The 25,135-nt window shown below is 41.6% G+C and overlaps 1 protein-coding gene across 1 annotated transcript in view; it reads right to left on the minus strand.

Annotated features, from left to right (window-relative positions):
* The window catches only part of LOC139450295 (uncharacterized), a 69,376-nt gene that overhangs the window by 12,545 nt on the left and 31,696 nt on the right, over positions 1-25,135 (minus strand). Inside the window, exons 23-43 of the mRNA XM_071231974.1 lie at positions 23,556-23,613; positions 22,865-22,931; positions 21,561-21,707; positions 20,729-20,803; positions 19,496-19,675; positions 18,129-18,216; positions 17,084-17,182; positions 16,520-16,557; positions 13,815-13,961; positions 12,078-12,198; positions 10,648-10,754; positions 9,531-9,728; positions 8,810-8,923; positions 7,058-7,171; positions 6,679-6,772; positions 6,019-6,093; positions 5,608-5,660; positions 4,529-4,625; positions 3,365-3,499; positions 2,177-2,323; positions 1,038-1,136 (exon numbers count right to left, since the gene is read on the minus strand). Of these exons, the coding sequence (XP_071088075.1) occupies positions 1,038-1,136; positions 2,177-2,323; positions 3,365-3,499; positions 4,529-4,625; positions 5,608-5,660; positions 6,019-6,093; positions 6,679-6,772; positions 7,058-7,171; positions 8,810-8,923; positions 9,531-9,728; positions 10,648-10,754; positions 12,078-12,198; positions 13,815-13,961; positions 16,520-16,557; positions 17,084-17,182; positions 18,129-18,216; positions 19,496-19,675; positions 20,729-20,803; positions 21,561-21,707; positions 22,865-22,931; positions 23,556-23,613 (2,253 nt within the window). The remainder of the gene's footprint in view (positions 1-1,037; positions 1,137-2,176; positions 2,324-3,364; positions 3,500-4,528; positions 4,626-5,607; positions 5,661-6,018; positions 6,094-6,678; positions 6,773-7,057; positions 7,172-8,809; positions 8,924-9,530; positions 9,729-10,647; positions 10,755-12,077; positions 12,199-13,814; positions 13,962-16,519; positions 16,558-17,083; positions 17,183-18,128; positions 18,217-19,495; positions 19,676-20,728; positions 20,804-21,560; positions 21,708-22,864; positions 22,932-23,555; positions 23,614-25,135) is intronic.

Below are 25,135 nucleotides of genomic sequence, written 5' to 3' on the forward strand. Positions count from 1 at the left end.
AGGTAGGCCTACAATGTATCACAGTATATCAACAATAGAGTTCCCCTTCAGCCTATAGTAGCAGGCTCGACTCAGGTAGGCCTACAATGTATCACAGTATATCAACAATAGAGGCCCCCTTCAGCCTATAGTAGCAGGCTCGACTCAAGCCCATAGTAGCAGGCTCGACTCAGGTAGGCCTACAATGTATCACAGTATATCATCAATAGAGGCCCCCTTCAGCCTATAGTAGCAGGCTCGACTCAGGTAGGCCTACAATGTATCACAGTATATCAACAATAGAGGCCCCCTTCAGCCTATAGTAGCAGGCTCGACTCAAGCCCATAGTAGCAGGCTCGACTCAGGTAGGCCTACAATGTATCACAGTATATCAACAATAGAGTTCCCCTTCAGCCTATAGTAGCAGGCTCGACTCAGGTAGGCCTACAATGTATCACAGTATATCAACAATAGAGTTCCCCTTCAGCCCATGGTAGCAGGCTCGACTCAGGTAGGCCTACAATGTATCACAGTATATCAACAGTAGAGTTCCCCTTCAGCCTATAGTAGCAGGCTCGACTCAGGTAGGCCTACAATGTATCACAGTAATAGTAGCAGGCTCGACTCAGGTAGGCCTACAATGTATCACAGTAATAGTAGCAGGCTCGACTCAGGTAGGCCTACAATGTATCACAGTGCTGAGTTTTAGAATGATATATAACCTCGGACATTGAGCGATTTTAACCAAAAAAAGACTTTTTTCAAATTTGGTATACTAGGTTTTGTTTCTTGTTTAATGCCACTCCAGTCATATGATGGCAGCATGTAAATGATCTGGACCAGACAAACCAGTGATTGACTTTATAAGCAATGTCCCATGTCATCGTACCTCTATGACACACAACATGTCCCAAAACCCTGACCATCCGATTCAGTTCCTGATATTGTACAACCAGCACAGCTAACGGGGGACCTATTCTATCCCGGAATCCTCACTGTGGTCTATGCTGTGTTTGGTGTTGATGCTTATTTGTAAGACTAGGAACAGTGTGACCGACCTGGAATATCTTGGGGTTGATTGCCAGTGCCCTGTTGAAGTCTTGGATGCCCTTGGACTGTTTGAGTTTGATTCTGGCCAGACCTCGCTGGTAGAACGCCTGTTGGAGGAACATCAAACATACAATGACCACACATATTTAATCCTTGTAAAACATATTAAAAGAAATATTTTTCTGACAATGACTTTTATAAATATTGTGTTACGTTTGTTTAATGCGTCAGTAAGCAATATTCCAGTTATATCATGGCAGCCTGAAATTAATCAAGTCTGGGCCAGGAAAACTAGTGGTTGATAGCACAAGCACAGCTGAAGCCACTGGGTATCATAACACATATTATACCCATCTTCCCGATGCAAGAGAGTTTACTGACTATAAAAGTCCAGTTTCCACCCTTGCCGAACTAGGCTGGTATTATGGTGTTACACTTTGGCTGGACAAATGGGTCTATGCATAGTCCAATCAAAATCGTGCACCGAAATCGAAATCCGGTTCGTAAAGTGTCATGCAGATTTCGGTTGACTGCAGGATTTGCAAAGCATGTGCACCGCTAACTCGTTGTCAACAGATATTTTCTAAATCTTTTCATGTTTTTAATCAAGGTGCTCACGTGATTCTATGCACTTCGCGATGTAAGACTCGTTTTATCACAATATAGATCTTGATTATCGATCAGATCGTCTTGACTGGGCGCCACCGTTTTGTTTGAAGCAAATGCAAGTGATACGAGAGGTTGAATCTGATTGGTCAATAGGAGAGGCATAGCAAGGACATAACTCGTAATAGCCACTGGTGGCGCTACGATCGAGCCCAGGAATTCCAGCCTAGTTCGGCAAGGGTGGAAACTGGACTTTTAAAGTCAATTAACTCTCTTGTCTCGGGAAGATGTATTATACCATACAATCCTCATTGTACTCTTACAACAAGCACAGGGTACAGGGGACCTATTCTGCCCAGGGAAGCCCATTGGGGCAGACACCCTTAATTTTTAAGATTAAAAAAGCATGTTACCTGCTTGTCAGAATTTTTTGCCTTAAAATCACAACGACCTATGCCAATGAACTATGTTGAGTTTATCAAGATGTGATGGCAGAACTAATTATCACATGGGCATGTTTGGGTGCAAACATCATATGTACCTCAGCATAGTTGGGATCGAATTTGATGGCACCATTGAAGGCTTCATATGCTTCAAAGTAGTTGCGCAGCTCGTTGTGACACACACCACACAGGAAGTGAGCTTCTGCTGTCTCCGCTGGCCATGGGTCTCGTGGCCGCCACGGTTTCTGAAAAATATCATGAACAAGTTGTCATCAATTGTACACCAGTCTAGTATTTAATTTTTGGGAGTCACTTACGAGACAAGTGTTCAGATTGACTGTGGCTTGGAAAAGGCAAGTTAAGCCAATGGTCGATAGTGCGAGCAGTGAGCATAATATCACACCAAATCAGACAGGTCATAGTCCAGAATGACTCTGAATCTATCAAATATACCATGTACTATAAGTCACTCTAGTGAAGGAAAAGATAGGATGTCAGCTGGTCTGCTAGAATTTGAACTTTTCCTAAAGCAGGGCCCTGTTCCACAAAGCGATATTAGCACTTTGACAGTCTATGCTAAAGTAAGGGATTAATAATTATATAATAAACTAAACTATAATTAGTGAGGTTTTAAAAACAACGATATTTAACAAAAATTAACATCCAGGACAGTGACATGAACATTGTTAGTTTTCTTAAAAACTAATGCTCTAATTGATATTGCTGAAAAGCAAAACACTTTCATCCATAAATATGTGGTCATTGCAGTTACATGATACAAGACTGTATTTATAAATTCCATTAACTGTTCATTCTGAGTATTCAGCCCAAGGACATTTCAAGGACAGACAGACAGACATAGACAGACACACAGACAAAGTCAGACAGAGACAAACTGACAGAAGACAGAGAGAAAGAGAGAAAGAGAGAAAGATAGTGAGCAAGAGAAGCCAGGTCTTTGATGTGAACACTCCAACCACGAAGCTATACCACTGACCCTACTCACAAACTGTAAAAATTGTGGGTTCTGATCATAAACCCAATTTCATAAACTGAATTTCTTTGGGATCCTTAGATTCAAATATCATAATAGAAACCTCAAGGGTCCCTTGTACCTGCTTCATTTCAAACACTGGGTTTGGTGCTGACACATCAAGATCATAATCAGAGTAAAGAGGGGATTTGAAACAATGACCAGCAGATCCTGGGATGACTAAGGGACATAACTCTACACAGTGTGGTGTGACACCTTTAAACCACTAGTCTGTATCCCTGGCCCTACTCACAAACTGCATCAGGGCCATCTCGAAGCTGTTAATAGCATCCTTGAAGTGCTTCGCCTTCATCTGCGTCTTGCCCAGCAGCATGTACAGAGTGCCGCCTGACTTCACGCGGGTCGCGTTCTTCAGGGCATCGATAGCCTGCATGGTCATGAATCAAGAGAAATGTGAATCATTTCAATAAATTCTTAATCATTGTAGTTCTGTAACAATGATAAATGGTTCAATTTTTAAATTCAGTATTTGCCTTAGCAAAATTTGACCCCTTGTCTGTTATATATAAAGGGGTCACAGGTGACTGAAGAATCAAATGTCTTGACTCTTGAACACAAACAGGATTATGTGTGCAACAGGTGGCATTATGTGTTATTAATGTCTACCTCTGCTGTTTATATCAAAAGATGATATCATGACAACATTGTGTAAATTATAAATCACAATAAAAAAACATGTGTCCCAAGTGGTGCAATGTTCTTGCATATTTCCAAATGTTCTTGCATATTTCCAAATGTTCTTGCATATTTTCAAATGTTCTTGCATATTTCCAAATGTTCTTGCATATGTTCAAATGTTCTTGCATATTTCCAAATGTTCTTGCATATGTTCAAATGTTCTTGCATATTTTCAAATGTTCTTGCATATTTGCAAATGTTCTTGCATACTTTCAAATGTTCTTGCATATTTCCAAATGTTCTTGCATATTTTCAAATGTTCTTGCATATTTTCAAATGTTCTTGTATATTTTCAACACACACTATGTAGGTTTTCAGCATCAGGGCAAATCCTTTAATACATTTTCTTATCACTAAAAAGAAAGTTACGTGTAACATAGATTTGCTGATGACTTACCAAGTCACTTTTCTTATTTTTCTAATTTTATTTGTGAATGTCTACTAACAGATTCCTAGTTTCAAGCAAGAGTGAAAGAGTGAATGTTTTTTAAACTGCAGTTAGCAATATTTCAACCTCAACCAGTGGTTGATAGTTTGAGCAACAGACCATGGGTACCATGTCTCACAATCAGCATGGACATCATAAACCACTAGATGCTCATCTTAGGAAGCCCCTACAATGTGGTAGTAGAATCTGTCTGCCCCAGATACCACACATCTAGCTAGACAAAAGTGAACTCTCTAAGATATTTGGAAGTGTTCTGTAGTTGAGCATCACCTTGTCATAGTTCTTGAGGAAGGACTGTACGATGGCCTGCTGGGTGGGTCTTTGTCCTAGAGAGCTGGTGGAGTCGTTGCTCAGCTCTGAGGCATGTCTGTAATATACAGCTTACAGTTTTAGTTCTTTACAGATAATTATCAAGAAGAATAATGTATCTCACAATTGTCTTGAAGAAATGTTCTAAATTAAGCATGGAGATCCTTATCATAAACCTAATGTTATAAACTGAATTTCTGTGGGACACCTAGAATCAAATATCATAGCAGAAACCTCAAGGGCCCCTGAAACCTGCTTAATTTCAAACACTGGGTATGGTGCTGACACATCAAGATCATAATCAGAGGGGATCTAAAACAATGACCAGCAGATTCTGGCCCGGCTAAGGGACATAACTCTGCACAGTGTGGTGTGACACCATAGACCAGGGGGCCAACAAGGTCCTGGCATAGACTTTCTCACATTCTGTAGCTCGTGGTAATACAATCATGTATACAGATGTATTCGCTATGCATAGGTAGTGCCCTCCTCAAGGGTGGAATGGATATAACTGAGCTCATGAACCAAGGCATTATCATCCTCCCCTCTCATCTAAATCAAACCGTCCAATGTTGGCATGTTGCAAGCATGGGATCGTTACATAGAACAGGTGAGGTGAGGTGAAATGGGGTTTAACATCGCGTCCAAGATTATTGCATTTATATAGCAACGTGCATGTACGTGTGTGTGTGCGTGTGGCTGCTTGTACTAGTCCGGACTAATGCCGATTATAGTGCTAGCCCACTGAGATACCATGCCGAATTTTAACATGAATACCCCCCTCAGACACAGTATACTTACTCCGAGCCGACCAGTCCTTGTTTTAGCCCCTTATTGCCTAGCGCAAGACAGGGTAACAACAAGTACCATCTTTTAACGTCTTTTGGTATGACGTGGCTGGGGATCGAACCCCGGACCTGCCGCTCTTCAGGCGGATGTTCTACCACTAGACCACAGAGACGGTCTTACGTAGAACAACAACCCACCCAAACAATGACCATAACATATCCTAGTGGTACAAGAACAGAGTAATGTCCCACCTGACACAGAATGCTGCCAACTCCATGTTGCCCATCTCTAGAACCAGCTGACCCTGAAATAGAAAATCATTTTTGGAATTAAAAAAACAGACATCCAGCCTCAAGGTCATAAGTCGTTTCATATAACGTGGATCATCAGATTCCCCAATGCAAATCTTGTCTTACATCTGCACCTCAAGAGATACATATTTCGAAAGCGATTTCTGCTGCATACTTGCCTTGCCATGACAGATTATCTATAGTAATATGAAAAAATTGGGTGGTGCTTAAGTTTTTTTCAGTAGAAGAGTTTTATCTACCGAGGTACATTCTTGGAGTAGCTATGCCAACAATCATTGTGAATAGTTTTAAGGATTGTCGGTTCACAGAGTACTGTATATTTCTCTTGAAGGATCATAGAGATCTACCCACCCGGTACATGTAGTAATGGTGGATGTCTGGTCTCAGATGAATGGCTCGTGTGAAATCCCTCAGGGCCAACCTCAGCTGTCAATATATAAAAATATACATTCTGAGAATTAAAAAATACAAACATAGAAACAAGATTGTTTGGTGTCTTACATTGCTATCAGCAGTATTCAAACAATATCAAATTGGCTTGTGAATAAGATTCTAGATAGACCAGTGGTTGATATTATGAGCAACTTTTACAACCATCTGGCTGTGATGTTATGCAATAACTTCTGACAGCTCAATTCAATCATCAAGTTGTTTGTGTCTTGCTTTACGCTTCACCAAGCAATATTCCAGTAAAACATTTAGTCTGGACTAGATAATCCAGTGATTGATATCATGAGCATCAATCTATGCAATTGGCTTACAATGACATGCATCAACGAAGTCAGCAAGCCTGATCACCCGATTCCATTAGTGGCCTTTTACGGCAAGCATGGGTTGCTGAAGGACTATTCTACACCGGATCATCAACAGATATATTGATCTGAATGAACATCTTAGCATGTAAAATATGCATGTCACACAATCTGAAAACCAAATAATTAGAGCTCATCAAGTCTCATCTATATGTAGTGGGCTAGCTTAATGGTCAAAATGTCACTCAGTCTGTCTTACCTCATGTATCTTGTGGTAGGCCTCTCCTCGGCATACATATGCTCGCACATATGTTGGCTCAACCTTGATGGCTGAGGTGAACTTTTTTATTGCCCTGAGTAAAAAGGGTAAAGAATGAATAATGTGAACTTATATTGCACTAGCCTCCATACACTCAATGCATGCTCAAACCCCTCAACACCCCCCCCCCCCCCCCCCCACCACCCCCCCCCCCCCCCCCCCCCCCCCCCTACCCTTAGTATGTATCTGAGAGAGGCTTTTGATATTGATATATATGGACCCCTCCCCTTCAACAATGCTGGATCCACCCTTGTCTCAGTCACCTGTCATCACTGAACGGAACAGAACAGCAAAGCAGAGCACAGCACAGCACACCTACCTGTGGTAATTCTCGTACTTCTTCATGAAGATCAGTCCCAGGTTGACGTGGGCACAGGCTACGTCCTTGTTGAGCTTCAACACACTCTCAAAGTCCGGGATAGCATCCTCGGCTCTGTGGATAACAACAGAGGGCATGGCGTTGTCAATTTTTATTTTGAGACTAATTTCAAGTTCACCGTATTCACTAGGCTAACTACATTCAAAATGCACAATAACGACCAGAGAAATGGAAAAACATTTCAAACTGAAAGAACAGACATATGTGAGCATAATGTATCACATTTAATGATGTCAGTGATATTATGTGCAACAACTCACACCATCAGGGTAGGATAACATGCAGACCACCAAATCACAGAGCCTGGTCACCCATTGCACTGAGTCACCTCTATAAATATATTCTAACCCTTAATCCCGACGGTGTTAGTCATGTATATATATATTAAATGAATGGTTCAATTCAAGGAATTTTATCTAACTTGCACCAGGCGCATGTTGCCATGTAAACCAAGATGCACCAGACAAAGTTGCACTAGTTGCACCCTGGTCCCATAAATACATCTAAGTTGAAACATAGGCTGGTCTGCTGCCAGTGTCACATAAAATCATGACGCATTGCTGTAAAATGCAATATGAACATGTGCACATTATCTTAAATTAATCACCGTTTAATGACAAAGAAAGCATGGCAAATTACTCATAACACAGGGATGTGTGATGTAGTAGGGTACATTTTTTTTAGAGGTATTGAGTGTGTTCAAAGACTGATTTTATTTGGACAAGTAAGAGTGAGTGAGTGAATTGGGTTTAACACTGCTTTTAACAGTATTTCAGTTATATCACGGTGTGTCAGCCTAATGTGGGAGGAAAGCCCCAAGTGATGCAGGTCTCAGACGTTTACCACTTCGGTGAAACCCACGAGCATGGGTATGGTGCTGACAAACCTAGAAACATAATCAGGGCCAACCGTGATTCGAACCCACAATCATAGGTTTCTGGCGTGCCCAAGGGAGGCAACTCTGCACAGCGAATCGCGGTGAGTTAGACGACATAAATGGAGCATGTAGACATAAATATTAGGTTGCATTTTTCAATAATAGGTTGCACTTGTTCATGTTTAGCTAAATCCAGCCCAGGAATGGATCAGGTGGTCAGACTCAGCCACTTGGTTGAATGAGTGTCAACATAATCCTACAGCATTGGACTCGGCACACTATATCATGACTTGATTATTTATAGTCCACCACGGCAAACCTGGATCATCTGAGACATAAAACAACAAACAATCAAATAACAAGATTGATTGATTGATTGAGTATGGTTTTACGACGCTTTTAGCAATATTCCAGCAATATCACGGTGGGGGACACCAGAAATGGGCTTCACACATTGTACCCATGTCGGGAATCGAACCCGGGTTACCCAACCGTCCCCCAAATAACAAGAAAAGAAAGACAACTAATATGAAAAAATAGGGTAAACTCTCCTAAGGATATGTCACCAAAAGTCACAAGTAAGATTTTACCTCTCATAACACTCCAAAACTCGTGGATGACAAGAATATAGCAGGGTCACAAGAAAAGATTTCATGTCCCCAATCAGAAAATCTAAGAGAGTGACAAGATATTTGCGAAATCACTCAATCGACACTGTCGTAAATATCATATTAGGGGTTGGGGGACCTTTTATTTATGAAAGTTTCATTAATGGGAGGCAGGACAAATGTGAGCTGCTGGAGATGGTGACTTACTTGCCCATGGCGCTGTAGAGGATGCCTCGGTGGAGGTAGGACATGATGTTCTCCTCTGTGTCGTTGATGAGGAGCGACATGCTGTAGTCCTGTAGGGCACGCTTGGGGTGGGCTCTGGGGGAACACCATCACAACCACATTCATCACACACTCACTTACTGATCTTGGCTTGTGGCTACACTGACATTTAAATGAAGTTATCTTATTTATAAACATACAAAATCGCTTGACATGTCTTTAATCAAGCAAAGCAGACATATATTTTCTACCTCTGAGGTTGTGTTTGTTGTACTTGAGGCACTAAAGACAAGAGGTGTCTCCTATGGTCCCAGTTCACAGATAATTCTTACTTATGTAGCTACAAAGACCAGCAATCAAAGTCTAAAGACATGGAGCATGGCTCTTCTGCTGCTAAGAAGCCCAAGAACAAGCCGGCTGCCCCCTCCCCTCCCCTCCCCGTGGCTGACATTTGACATCTGAATCTACTCATCCTTCATTTAGATTGGGCAGTGAAAATTTGCCCTGAATTTACCAAACACGACTTTCTATGGAGGTGTCCCTAGATGTAGAGAGGTTTCGTATCAGAGTAGTACAAGATCCAATTCTAATCAAATGATTTGAAACAATGGCTATCATAATCTCCTTATTTTTATTTCATTTTTATCTTTAATAACTTTGAGTGAAACTGTCCCTTTAACTAATGCTATATGTGTACACCTACTTGCGGAGTATACACGCTCTGTGATAGAAGGCTTCCCACGTCTCGGGGTCAAGGTGGATGGCCGCTGACATGTCCTCCACAGCCGGGGTCCACAGCTTCTGATTGGCGTACGCCTGACCTCGATACAGATGGGCGATGGCATTCAGCGGGTCAACACGGATCAGATCGGTGAAATCATTGATGGCATTGTTCCAGTTTCTGAAGATATAATCATGAAAATGATCATATTCCAGTTTCTTACAGATGTTCCTACTTCAACTATGTATAGTCAGAAATTACACAATATATCTTTTCAGACGTCATTCGGTACAGGTGCTATTACCTAGCAAGTAAGTGATTTGCTTGATGAAAGTAGCATGGTACACTATATTATCGCTGTAGTTAATTGATAATGGATCGTAGGGGCAAACACTTACTAACATATTAAATATGTCACACACAAAGTGTTTCTTGTTTTTTGTTCAACTTTTATGACACATCAATTAGGATTGATTGATACGGACTTTCTTTACAAAGTTCGGTAAAGAAAGTACCTGTCAATAGCAACTCAAGGGAAGACAACTCTATATTACTGTGGTATTGCTATTTTGTGGTATGATACGTGTTGAATATGTCTTTACATCACATCCTGTTTTGGATTATGCATAATCAGTATGCATACGACTTAGGGTAGGTCAAGGGACATCGTCCAAACAAATGGGTTCTTTTTTAACCAAAAAGTTAACATGTTTATTTAGGAGTAGCCGCGGCATACCGCAAAGAGTCCTGTATTCAATCATGTGATGAAATATCGTGCCTAGAACTGCATAAGTAAACAGTCAACTGGGGATATGGATTACGAGATTTACCTATACCGCAGTAATATAGAGCGAGTTAAAATATAGTCAATACTAGCATCTGTACTGAAATGTACCGTTGAAAGAATAATCAGTGAAAATCAACATGTAAACTGGGTCTTCATTGATACTACAGCTGCCTAAATACTACTTAAGAGATTAAAAAGATATAAACATATTTTTATTAATATCCTAGAGAAAATCATTAGAATCTGAGAATACCTGATGCCAGGTACAGTACTATTCTATTTGATTTGACAGTGTTATTTAATACAGCTGACCTGTTCTTGAAGTAGTACATCCCATGTTTCATGATGGCATCCGTGCGTGTCGGCATTAGTTTGGTACACTTCCCATAATCCTCCAGGGCCAACAGCATCTCACCACGCTAATAAAAGTCAGCAGAAAATAGTACGAAACCAAATCACACACATGCCTCACTCTACTCCAACATAGTCCATTTTATGGACCGTCTCCGTGGTCTAGTGGTAGAGCATCCGCCCGGAGAGCGGAAGGTGCGGGGTTCGATCCCTGATCGCGTCATACCAAAACATGTTAAAAGATGGTACTTGTTGTTACCCTGTCTGGCGCTCGGCATTAAGAGGCTAAAACAAGGACTGGTCGGCTCGGAGTCAGTATACTGTGTCTGAGTGGGGTATTCATGTTAAACTGGGACATGGTATCTCAGTGAGCTAGCACTATAAATCGGCATCAGTCCTGACTAGTACAAGCAGCCACATACACACGTGCATGCACGTCGCTATATAAGTGCAATAATCTTGGATGCGACGTTAAACCCAATTTCATCTCACCTCACCATTTTATCTTCATTCCTTGAAAAATACCTGGGAACAATTCACTTTCATAGCTTTGTTTTGATCCTGATTTAAATGACGTGGTGACTTCAAATGGTCAAATCAATCTAGGGTCATGAATGAGAGAAATTCTGTGCTAACTTAGTGATGGAGATTGTGACGTCACTTCCCAAATGAAGCTACAGTGATGAATGGAGTCCTTGGTATTTATCATGACAGAGTTGGATCATAACAGACTGGAGAGTGAGTGAGTGAGTTGGGTTTAACGCCGCTTTTAACATTATTCCAGTTATATCACGGCGTGTCAGCTTAATGTGGGAGGAAAGCCCGAAGTGATGCAGGTCTCAGACGTCTCTCAGTTCGGTGAAACCCAAGAGTACGGGTATGTTGCTGACAAACCTAGAAACATAACTAGAGCGAACCGGGATTCGAACCCACAATCATAGATTTCTGGCGTGCCCAAGGGATGCAACACTGCACAGCGAATCGCGGCGCCTTAGACGACTGGGCCACCCGTGACCCCAAAAGACTGGAGAACTGAGGATGACTCTAACTGAGTCTATCCATACACAGAACTTTGTTCATCTTGAATATTGTAACAAAAACAAACAATAAAAAAGAAATAATTCTGTTTCCTTCCAATTGTGGGCACATATTTTGTATTTCTCGGTATAAGGAAAATTGTGACAAATAGCACAACATCAAAACAATGACATTTATAATCAAAGTGCCTCCAGATACAGGAAAAGTGCAAAGGCACTTAAGCTCACCTGGAGACAAATATTCAACAGTTTAATCGGCAACGAACAGCCACTTGAACTTCATATGCAGAATATTACAATTTATATTTGATTCATATATAATTTTTTTTTTCAAGACTGTCTCAAACAACGTACCTGTTCATACATCTCCGCTCGGCGGAAGAACGCCTCATGGTCCTGGGGATTCAGCTTCAGAGCTTGTGTGTAGTTTACAATTGCCATGGTTATATCATCTTGCCGCCGATAGATTTCAGCCCTGAAAGAGAACAATTATGTCAATGACTGTTGGATGTGCAGCCACAGGGCCATGACATCTTTGTGTTTTCAGAATAGAATGTGTAAATAGAATATGTGTCTTTATAATGCATAGGGTTAGAAATTACCAAGTTCATAAAATCAGTATGTGCACTATTTATTTTCACATACCAGTGTTTTGTTTCCGTCATCCGGACTACATTTTTGACGTCATTCGAATCTTATTGTGACGTAAGGTTGGAATGATGTCACACTAGAAACGACATCAAAGCTGAAGATTGTTGACGTCATTTGACAAATTATGGTTTTCTAGGACAGCGTTGGTGATCAATGTATTTTTCGAAAGGGGAGCTCAAAAGGAGTAAGAAATAATGGGCAATAAAGAAATTATTACACTTGCATGTGTGTCATACTGATTTTATGAAACTCGCTCTCGGTTGGTAAATACAAGAATTCTGTCACTCTTTCGTAAAATCAGAAAGACACACGCTTGTATAAAATCTCTATGTCTTTACAGTGCCCTAACAATCCTAGATAGTTTTCACCATCACTCATATTGTGGAAGAATAAAGCTCAAATCCATGGGATCAAATTCTTCAAAATCTTACATAAATATTACTATAAAAAATGCTGTAGACAAATTGAAAGACATAACCACCCATTCAAAGGTATAAGATCGTAGTTCTTCTTCACAAAGCAATCAACATGAAACGTGCAGAACATCACTATAGATATTACTTACTACCAACCCGTGAAGATCCGGGGTAGAATAGGTCTTCAGCAACCCATGCTAGCCGTAAAAGAGACTATGCTTGTCGTAAGAGGCAACTAACGGAATCGGGTGGTCAGACTCGCTGACTTGGTTGATGCATTTCATCGATCCCAATTGCGTGGATCGATGCTCATGATATTAATCACTGGATTATCTGGTCCAGACTCGATTATTGACTGACCGCCGTCAAATAGCTGGAATATTGCTGAGGGCGGCATTAAACAGTAAACCAACCAATCAACTGCCACTGATAACCATGGCATATATTGGTACAAGAGAGATCATATGTGTCTATAGTATGCAAATAATTTCTCTTGACGAGGTCCATATGCGAAAACAAGGACCCGAGGACCTGACCCCTGAAGTGGTCTGACCGCCAAAGGGTTTGGATCCAAGGGTCTTTGTTTACTCACATTTGCCTCGTCACTGAAATTCACTTTAAAGTTTAAACCGTCCTGTTTCATTACAGTAATTTAGCTGCAAACCGTGAAATGTTATACCAGACGCCATCTTGTTTTCTAGAAGACTAGACACTATTCAACCTGTGACAGGTCAATACTAATCATGTGACGAGTCAAGGTCAAGGTCAGTATCAGTCACATGATTTCGGGGTCTACATTGAAATGTATTGTTTTGTCACGTGGCATGAATTAACCAATGGAATTGCAAGATTCTTAATAAAGGAATAACAATTACTGTTGTTTCCTGGTTTCCTATCTTGGCGCCAGAATTGTTTCTATGTCAGAGGGTTACTTGCAGGAAATTGACTATCCCCAACTTTTGGTCACATAGTCCTTACCCACATCACTATGGTGCTTGCTAGTGCTGATACACACAATACTCACATTGATCTGTATGCTCCAGCGTGTCTCTTGTTTTTCTTCATGATGAAGTTGAGGTCATCCAGCGCCGCCTGTTTCTTGTCCTGAAGGATGTACAGCAGATGGCGGTGCCAGTAGGCATCTAGCAGCAGGGGCTCCAGCTGTATGGCTCTGTAACATAGGGACATGAGGCTCTGTAACATGGGGACATGGGGCTCAGTAACATAGGGACATGGGGCTCTGTAACATAGGGACATGGGGCTCTGTAACATAGGGACATGAGGCTGCTAACAGACATTGGGATAGAGGCTCTGTAACATAAAGATATGAGGCTCTGTAACATAGGGACATGAGGCTCTGTAACATAGGGACATGGGGCTCTGTAACATAGGGACATCGGGCTCTGTAACATAGGGACATGAGGCTGCTAACAGACATTGGGATAGAGGCTCTGTAACATAGAAATATGAGGCTCTGTAACATAGGGACATGAGGCTCTGTAACATAGGGACATGGGGCTCTGTAACATATAGACATGGGGCTCAGTAACATAGGGACATGGGGCTCTGTAACATAGGGACATGGGGCTCTGTAACATAGGGACATGAGGCTGCTAACTGACATTGGGATAGAGGCTCTGTAACATAGAGATATGAGGCTCTGTAACATAGGGACATGAGGCTCTGTAACAGGGACATGGGGCTCTGTAACATAGGGACATGGGGCTCTGTAACATAGGGATGTGGGGCCCTGTAACATAGGGACATGGGGCTCAGTAACATAGGGACATGGGGCTCTGTAACATAGGGTCATGGGGCTCTGTAACATTGGGATAGAGGATGTGTAACATAGGGACATGAGGCTCTGTAACATAGGGTCATGGGGCTCTGTAACATTGGGATAGAGGATGTGTAACATAGGGTCATGGGGCTCTGTAACATAGGGTCATGGGGCTCTGTAACATAGGGACATGGGGCTCAGTAACAGTGGGACATGGGGCTCTGTAACATAGGGACATGGGGCTCTGTAACATAGGGACATGGGGCTCTGTAACATAGGGACATGCGGCTCTGTAACATAGGAACGTGGGGCTCTGTAACATTGGGATAGAGGATGTGTAACATAGGGACATGAGGCTCTGTAACATTGGGAGAGAGGCTCTGTAACAGCGGGAGAGAGGCTGTTTAACATAAAGATATGAGGCTCTGTAACAGTGGGGGAGAGGCTGTGTAACATAGGGACATGAGGCTCTGTAACATTGGGAGAGAGGACGTGTAACATAGGGACATGAGGCTCTGTAACATTGGGAGAGAGGATCTGTAACATAGGGACATGAGGCTCTGTAACATTGGGAGAGAGGCTCTGTAACAGTGGGAGAGAGGCTGTGTAACATAGAGACATGAGGCTCTGTAACAGTGGGAGAGAGGCTGTGTAACATAGGGACATGAGGCTCTGTAACATTGGGAGAGAGGCTCTGTAACAGCGGGAGAGAGGCTGTGTAACATAGAGACATGAGGCTCTGTAACAGTGGGAGAGAGGCTGTGTAACATAGGGACATGAGGCTCTGTAACATTGGGAGAGAGGCTCTGTAACAGCGGGAGAGAGGCTGTGTAACATAGAGACATGAGGCTCTGTAACAGTGGAGAGAGGCTGTGTAACATTGAGACATGAGGCTCTGTAACAGTGGGAGAGAGGATGTGTAACATAGGGACATGAGGCTCTGTAACATTGGGAGAGAGGCTCTGTAACAGTGGGAGAGAGGCTGTGTAACATAGGGACATGAGGCTCTGTAACATTGGGAGAGAGGCTCTGTAACAGCGGGAGAGAGGCTGTGTAACATAGAGACATGAGGCTCTGTAACAGTGGGAGAGAGGCTGTGTAACATAGGGACATGAGGCTCTGTAACATTGGGAGAGAGGCTCTGTAACAGCAGGAGAGAGGCTGTGTAACATAGAGACATGAGGCTCTGTAACAGTGGGAGAGAGGCTGTGTAACATAGGGACATGAGGCTCTGTAACATTGGGAGAGAGGCTCTGTAACAGCGGGAGAGAGGCTGTGTAACATAGAGACATGAGGCTCTGTAACAGTGGGAGAGAGGCTGTGTAACATAGGGACATGAGGCTCTGTAACATTGGGAGAGAGGCTCTGTAACAGCGGGAGAGAGGCTGTGTAACATAGAGACATGAGGCTCTGTAACAGTGGGAGAGAGGATGTGTAACATAGGGACATGAGGCTCTGTAACATTGGGAGAGAGGCTCTGTAACAGCAGGAGAGAGGCTGTGTAACATAGAGACATGAGGCTCTGTAACAGTGGGAGAGAGGCTGTGTAACATAGGGACATGAGGCTCTGTAACATTGGGAGAGAGGCTCTGTAACAGCGGGAGAGAGGCTGTGTAAAATAGAGACATGAGGCTCTGTAACAGTGGGAGAGAGGCTGTGTAACATAGGGACATGAGGCTCTGTAACATTGGGAGAGAGGCTCTGTAACAGCGGGAGAGAGGCTGTGTAACATAGAGACATGAGGCTCTGTAACAGTGGGAGATAGGCTGTGTAACATAGGGACATGAGGCTCTGTAACAGTGGGAGAGAGGATGTGTAACATAGGGACATGAGGCTCTGTAACAGTGGGAGAGAGGCTGTGTAACATAGGGACAGGAGGCTCTGTAACAGTGGGAGAGAGGATGTGTAACACTGGGAGAGAGGACGTGTAACATAGGGACAAGAGTTACCTGTCTAGATCTAAAGATGCGCTCTTCAATTTACCGATCTGAAAGAAGAGAATTAAATCAGGTATAGTATCCGAATCCCATGTATTCTGTTGGTGAAACTAAATTTGATCTCTTTATCCATGAGTAGCTGATGAGCTTGTACACACATCCACACACCTTCATCATGGGAACAGTGCACCAGCACCTGCATCATGTCTGCTTTTAATCCACCCAAAAAGGCCAAATAAAGTTGGCTTATTCAAACCTAAATTACTTTTTTGTCACATGTAATTTATAGTACTTAACAGAGATTTATCTTGGATTCCAAACCCAAAGCCTGTGGCATGACAACCGAACAAAGAATTGTTTTGTAAAATAATAGGAATGTTTTCAAAGCTATTGTTTTAGTTGATATTTTAACACTGTATTCAATGCAGTAATGTAAAACTTATTGTGTCTTTTCCTCTTAGTCATATGATCATCAGTTATTATCAAAATAACATCAACTGGAAAAGTCTTAATTCCTGCAGATTTGGGGTTGAATATTGGACCGTGTGAATCCACACAGAAACCTGAATAACCCACCTTCCTACACAGAGCTCCACGTCTACACAGGTCAAATGCTGAGGGCTTGTCAGTTGATTCGATCTGGGCTGTCATCTTATCAATCTCTTCCATCAGAATCTGACAACATTTGACCAGATTAAATACATGGAAGAAGAATGAGATACTGGTATCCAAATAAGTTTGTTTTGTTTTTATTCCAATTTTTTATTCACTTCAGAAGGATGTTACATTTCCACATTTTCTCACATACATCTTCATGAGGATTATGTGACTGAGATGCAGTCAGACAGAAAGCATATACCCGATTCAACGTAATAAGCGCCCTGCTCTAATCAGCAGCGCCCATGGCGAGATTTGCTGATACATTGGCAAGTGAACATCACAATTAACACCCCTTCCGATCCCTATTCGCATATAATACGCACAGCTTCCTTCCCCTATTTGCGTATAATACACACTCGTGCGTTATATGCACCTATTATTATTGGCAATTAAATTCTGGAAACATATATCTGTTGTATATAAACCTTTCAGGCTGTCAGCATAAACCACGACATTTATCTTTCAACTCTGTTTTTTTCACCAAAATAATATTCTAATAAGAGACCCCTATTTCTAATTTAGAGAGCGCCCTGGGCGCTTATTACGTCGAATATGGTAATATAATGTAGAGAAAAATAGTCATGTATCCAAATATTTGTTTGTTTTTCCTTAACGCCTCACTCAGCAATATTCCAGCTATATGAGGAAGGCCTGTAAATAATCAAGTCTGGACCAGACAATCATGTGAGTGATATCATGAGGATCAGTCCACACAATTGGGATACGATGACATGCATCAACCATGTCAGCGAGCCTGACCACCCAATCTGTTAGTCGCCTCTTACGACAAGAATAGTCGCTACTTACAGCAAGCATGGGTTGCTGAAGACTTATTCTACCCTGGATCTTCACGGGTTGGTATCCAAATAAGTTCATCATCACATACATCATCATTTCACAATAAAGGTTGACAGTGTTTTTAATGTCACGGAAAGTTCAAGACAGATAAAGTTATATCCACCTGAATAATTTCTATATTCTCCTCAGTGTCGGTGAGCGGCTCCAGGGTGTCGATAGTCTCTGACAGCACACTGGTGATAGACTCCTTCCTGCACACACACATCATATAGACATAAATGTAAACATTGATATTCAGAGGAACATTCCAAAAATAAAACAAAATATATTTCATCATTGTGAATATAGAAAACCCCGGAGATTCAGATGCATTGAAACTTTGGGACATTTACTGATTGTTATTCAAAATGTCCTGAAGATTCTTTCAAAACTGGTGAAGATATGGAATAATGTCCTATCAAAACCTGATAAAATCACGACAATCTTCTCCCATGGTAATTTGTCTCCAGCAAAATCTTCTAAAATCAGTAGGGGCGGCGGGGTAGCCTAGTGGTTAAAGCATTCGCACGTCACACTGAAGACCCAGGTTCGATTCCCCGCATGGGTGCACTGCGTGAAGCCCATTTCTGGTGTCCCCCGACGTGATATTGCTGGAATATTCCTAAAAGCAGTGCAAAACCATACTCACTCACTCACTCACTCACTCATACTAAAATCAGTCAGGAAAGCATCATCAAACATATCCTTGATACACAGATGCTACTTGCCTAACTACACCTAATACTGGTGTGAAGAAGGATTAATATTTTGAAACATGGGTAACATGTTGTTACATACAAAAAGTAAAGCTGCATACCGTATTCAACGTAATAATCGTCCAGAGAGCTCTCAAAATTGGAAACAGGGGGCTCTTATTATAATATAAATTTGGTGAAAAAAAAAAACAGAGTTGAAAGATTGTATATTTCGTGGTTTATGCTGACAGCCCGAAATGATACAAAAGAAAAGTCGGTGCATATTATACACGACAGATATATTTTCCAGAATTTAATTGCCCACAATTAAGGGTGCATGTAACACACAAGTGTGTATACTGTTGTTCACTAGCCAATATATTAGCAAATATCGCGGTTGGTGCTTATTAAAGAGGGGCACTTACGTCGAATACAGTACCCACCAAACAAGTTTCCCTGGCCAAAGCGTTTACATCATGATGACATACAGTGAAGCAGACCAGCAAAATATTCAGACACCAGTTTTCAATATTATTTTTCAGTGGACAAAACTTTTGTTACATAATGTCTTCAAACATTATTAGAGAACAAAATAATGTAAAACATTAACTGGTTGCACATTTAGGGAGTTATCAAATTTGATCAAACTTATAATACCCGGGACAAATTCACTTTCATTGCCTTTCTTAAAGGCCTTTTCAAGGTATAACTGTCTAATTCAAGGCACATCAAATGATCAAGCCTGTGTGAACGTTGATGCAAGTAGTGTGTGTCTGTTTGCAGACATTGTGAGTACCTTTTCTTGGCCCGTTCCTCCCTGGATACAGATGTGGGCTCTGCGTGAGTGTGTGCGTCGGACTGGAAGTCAAAGAAGTTGTCGTCTTCCATGTCAGACCCTGTCGGTGTTGGCGGAAAAACCTGGTCGAACCACACATTCCAGATGCCTCGTGCCCACTCTCTCTCATCTTCACTAAACCTGGGAAAACAGCATAGTTACATAAATCTTGGTCAAACCACACATTCCAGATGCCTCGTGCCCACTCTCTCTCATCTTCACTAAACCTGGGGAAACAGCATAGTTACATAAATCTTGGTCAAACCACACATTCCAGATGCCTCGTGCCCACTCTCTCTCATCTTCACTAAACCTGGGAAAACAGCATAGTTACATAAATCTTGGTCAAACCACACATTCCAGATGCCTCGTGCCCACTCTCTCTCATCTTCACTAAACCTGGGAAAACAGCATAGTTACATAAATCTTGGTCAAACCACACATTCCAGATGCCTCGTGCCCACTCTCTCTCATCTTCACTAAACCTGGGGAAACAGCATAGTTACATAAATCTTGGTCAAACCACACATTCCAGATGCCCCGTACCCACTCTCTCTCATCTTCACTAAACCTGGAGAAACAGCATAGTTACATAAATCTTGGTCAAACCACACATTCCAGATGCCCCGTACTCACTCTCTCTCATCTTCACTAGACCTGGTGAAACAGCATAGTTACATAAATCTTGGTCAAACCACACATTCCAGATCCCCCATACCCACTCTCTCTCATCTTCACTAGACCTGGTGAAACAGTATAGTTACATAAATCTTGGTCAAACCACACATTCTAGATGCATAAGTGTCATGGTTTAATCCTTTTTCATCAGTATGAAATGGAAGTCCAAAGTTGCACAAGTATGAGATGATTACCACCTTGGCGTATCCATGAGTATTGGAATGGCGCTGACAAACCCAGAATCATTATCAAGGTCAAAGAGATTTTACCCATGATCCTCAGATTCTGCCCCGCCCCTGAAGCCAACTCTACAGAGAACTGTAGCACCCAAGGTGACCGGTACACCTCTGTCCCCAATTTTAAACACTTTTCATCATTACATTTCATTTGATCTAACTTAAACAATTAATCCATGAATACTACATAAACACATAGAGAACATTGCTGTTTTACAGTATTTCAGCATAGTAATCTCCAGCAATAAACATTATATCTCGATAGCAGTGTATGACTTACGCATATCTTCTCTGTGTCTTGTATTCCTCAAAGTCCAGAATATTTGGAAGACTGGAGCGATGAGACCTCACATGCCTGGAAATAACAAAGAGTTACATCATACTTAACAAAGGATACAAACAGAGCACTAGACATTCAAGCAATAATGTCACGAAACATCTCTAGCAGATTGCACTAGTTGACCACATTACTCGCAAGTGTAAGAAAGAAACAAGGCTAGTAAGGCTAGTTGTCAGTCATTAGTCCTGCGCCTCATATACTCTTTTTTTACTAAAAGCCTTGGCAAAGACTACATCAAACTACCCAAAACAAAGTTCCTTGATTCCAACAGCAGAAGAGGAAAGGTTCTTTTGAAAAAAAGAAAAGTACCATTATTTTTTAAGAAATGTTTCCATAGACTTAAGTGTTAGTCTAGTCAGACATTTGCACATGTTCGATAATTTCCAAACCAATATTTCAAAGTTTTCCGCAATTTAAAAATTTAACATTTCCAGTTGGTCCAAAACAACCGTTAGCCTACCTTGTCTGTTAATTGTTGTTTACACATCCACACATTGCTTTCCAGCCATTTAAAAAAGGGGATATAAAATGTACAGTTCCATTGACATTTCATTTATTTTTCTTTCCCACATGCTTCAACAAAGACTGTTCATGACGCAAGGACAGACATTTTTACCTCAAAAGAAACTTAACAGCATAAAAACATATGTGTATCCTACACACAAAGGAGAAATACATTTTGTCATTGATATTTATATTGTATATCACTTTTTTTCCCTCTTGTCTTCAGGTATTAATAGCTGACATTGGATTTTAGAAACGTAGCCACTACCTTGGTACCCTGAGTTCCCACTCGATGACTCTGTTGACTCGGGGCAGAGAGCCGCACCTGGACATGGATCTGGACGGGGAAGCCAGGAATCTCTGGATGGACTCAATCCTGGCCATGTCCACAGGGCCCTTGTGCTTGAGCTTCTTTCTGTGGTACAGATTCATGTTTATAGGGGACCACATGAATACCTCTACATTACAGAATAGTTGGAGTTTTCTTCTTTCAGTGAATTAATTCAGCAACAAGTGGATGTTTGTACTGCCCTTCTGGATGACCAGTTTCCGGGAATGAATCATAACTTGCTTTGCTTTGAAAATGTTAGAAACAGGAAACCATTGCCAAAAGTCATTTCTTACACAGTGCTTGAGTAGAATGTTACAGTTTGTTCAGGACTTTCACATTGATGGCATCTATATATCCCCGTCTGGACCCAACAAACCAGTGGTCAAAAGAGTGAGCACTCATCCACATCATCAAATGCTACCTTAGGGCTGGGACGGGTAACTCGGGTATCTGGGTCGGGTGGATACTGCCCGGACCCGTGGTTAGTCATGTGATATATAGTTTAATGACAAACCTTATCTAGAACTCTATGGTTACACTACAAGTCACAAATGTTCGCATTTCTTTCTGACTATGCACCCATTACTTCTGACTTTTCATATGGTTGAATAAAGATATAACTAAAGTCAACTTCAGTGTATGCATGACCAGATTGTTTAATACATGTATCTAAATACGTTTTGCAAGTGCTGTGGTAAAAAATAAATTCCTAATCGGACATTTTGTATTTCTTGAGGCCTACAGTGGTTACCCGGGTAGGGTCGGGTAATAGAGGGGTGGGTACCTGGGTAATAAATTTGGACTCGTCCCCGCCCTATACTTTACCCACACCACTGGGTTGCAGTATGAGTTCAAACAGACTTTCAGATTCAGTGACCAAATTCATTTCCTTTTTATGCTCCCTCCCCAAAATTCAACATGAAAAGGTTGTACACACTCAATTTGTCACAGATTCTGGAATAATCAGCTCTTCTTTAATGCAATTAACCATTGGAAGGTAGATAACTCTATGGCTACTGACCATAAATAGATTGTTTAAATTTTTTTGTCGAATTGTATAATAGATTTCAAAAGGAAATCAGATAACTTAATTTTAAGTAATTTATTTGCGCCGGGGGTTAGGAAAATCAAGGCCTTTACAAGAAGAATATAGATTAAAGGACAGACATAAAAATTCAAAGCCTCATGAAGCATGTTTAAACTCAGATATATTCACACTATGACCTTCATGTATGACCTACTTTTTAGGCAGAATGACATAGTTCCTCCCGGCCAGCAGGGCGAGTTCAGCAGGGGTCAACTTTTCCTCTGAAAGAAATTGTTAGTCAACATTAGCCTGTGCTCATCATCCAAAACAGACCTACAAGACTCTACACAAACGATTGAACGAGTGAAGATGATTCAATACAGTCACATTCCATCTTCTTGACTATGATTTCAACAAAATATTCTGTACTCCAAGTTAATCCCCAGTTTCATTGAACCAAATGCTAAAGCTGATAGCATATAACTATTAGAACAAATATTCATTAACCATCCATTCATGTTAGGGGCACAGGTGGCGCAGTCATTTCACTGTGCAGAGTTGAAACCCTTGGTTAAGCCAGAAACCTATGATTGTGGGTTTGAATCCGGGTTCACCCCAATTATGTTTCTAGGTTTGTCAGCACCATACCCATGCTTGTAGTTCCACCAAAGATGTAAACGACTGAAACATGCACCACTTGGGGCTTTCTTTCCAGATCAAACTGGCCAATGTGATATAACTAACACTGTCTTAAACCCAACTCACTCACTCACTCATGCAAGTTATACATAACTGGATAATACTACCAAGTCTCTTGTCAGCAAAGTTAAGCATACTGTGGCTTCCTACTGTAATGCCTGGACTATTGTGCCAGGGTTGCTGCTGCTGCTGCTGCTGCTGCCTACCTTTAGGAGTCTGTGGTAACTTGAGGATGTCTGCCTCGGTCTGCTCTTCCTCCACAACCTGGCAACAGTGAGGAGACAGACATACAGACAACTGACCAACCTTTCATTGGAATAAGTCGTATTTGTTTGTCTCATGTTTATACTCAGCAATAGCACAGCTATAGAACGTCAACCTTTAAATAATCATGTCTTGACCAGACAAACGAGTGATTGATGTCCCGTGTTGTTGGTATAGGACACGCAATCAACCAAGTCAATGAGCCTGACCAATTAATCCACATATTTGCCTCTTACAACAAGCGTTAGTTGCTGAGGAGCTATTCTAACCTGGAATTCACATGGGATGGAATTTGTTGTAAGATTCATAGTTAGGTATGTAATTGATTCAAGTTTTATAAATCTATACCAGTCGTATGTTTACCTTGTATTTCCTCTAACTTAACTGTTTACATTACTTTGTCCAGGAATGTGACATACTATGAATGTGTCTGAAGCCGTCCTGTCAATCTGTCACTGACTGTAGCCATGGATGAGTACTGTGTCTGAGAATGAATGTGTCTGTAAGTGTGACTGTTTCTGTGTCTTCCCATGCCAAGGCAAGGGCAATAACTGACAAGAAAAGTCCAGTTTCCACCCTTGCCAAACTAGGAATTCCAGAGTTACATTTTTGCTGGACTAACAAGTCTATGCATAGTCCAATCAAAATCATGTAACAAACAAGACAAATGTACTTTTGTAAACAAAATGGATATTACGTGCAGATTTCTGTCAACTGCAGGATTTGCAAAGCATGTGTACTGCCAACTGGGCATAACAATTTTTTTTTCAAATCTTTTCATGTTTAATTCAAGGTGCTTAAACAGTTTGATGCACTTTGCGAGGTAAGCTCTGTTTTATTACAATAAAGATCAGATCGTCTTCACTTGGAGCCGCCATTTTGTTTGAAGCAAATGCAAGTGATATGAGAGGTGGATTCTGATTGGTCAATAGGAGGGACATAGAAGGTACATAACTTATAATAGCCACTGGTGGCGTTATGATCGAGGCTGGAAATGCCAGCCTAGTTTGAAAGTGTGGAAACTTGACTTTTATGGTCAGATAACTCCCTTGCCTCGAGAAGACGATTGATGTATACTGAGTTGCATTCTGTGATTGTGTACTGTGTCTGACTGTGTCTGTGCTGCTGTCCTAGCCAGTGCGTCTGCAATATCTGTGTCTGACTATGTCTATGGCTGTGTCCTTGCCAGTATGTCTTTGTATGTGACTGCCTGTGTCTGACTGCCTGTGTGTCTGGGTATATGTGTCTGACTGCCTGTGTGTCTGGGTATTTGTGTCTGACCATGTCTGACTGCCTGTGTGTCAGATTGTGTGTCTGACTGCCTGTGTCTGGGTACATGTGTCTGACTGTGTGTCTGACTGCCTGTGTCTAACTGCCTGTGTCTGGGTACATGTGTCTGACTGTGTGTCTGACTGCCTGTGTGTTTGCGTATATGTGTGTGACTGTGTGTCTGACTGCTTGTGTGTCAGACTGGATGTCTGGGTGTCTATGGCTGTGTCCTTGCCTGTATGTCTTTGTATGT

The sequence above is a fragment of the Haliotis cracherodii genome, unplaced genomic scaffold (assembly GCF_022045235.1).
Source record: "Haliotis cracherodii isolate W230 unplaced genomic scaffold, xgHalCrac1.p SCAF_8, whole genome shotgun sequence".
NCBI classification, from domain to species: Eukaryota; Metazoa; Mollusca; class Gastropoda; order Lepetellida; family Haliotidae; genus Haliotis; species Haliotis cracherodii.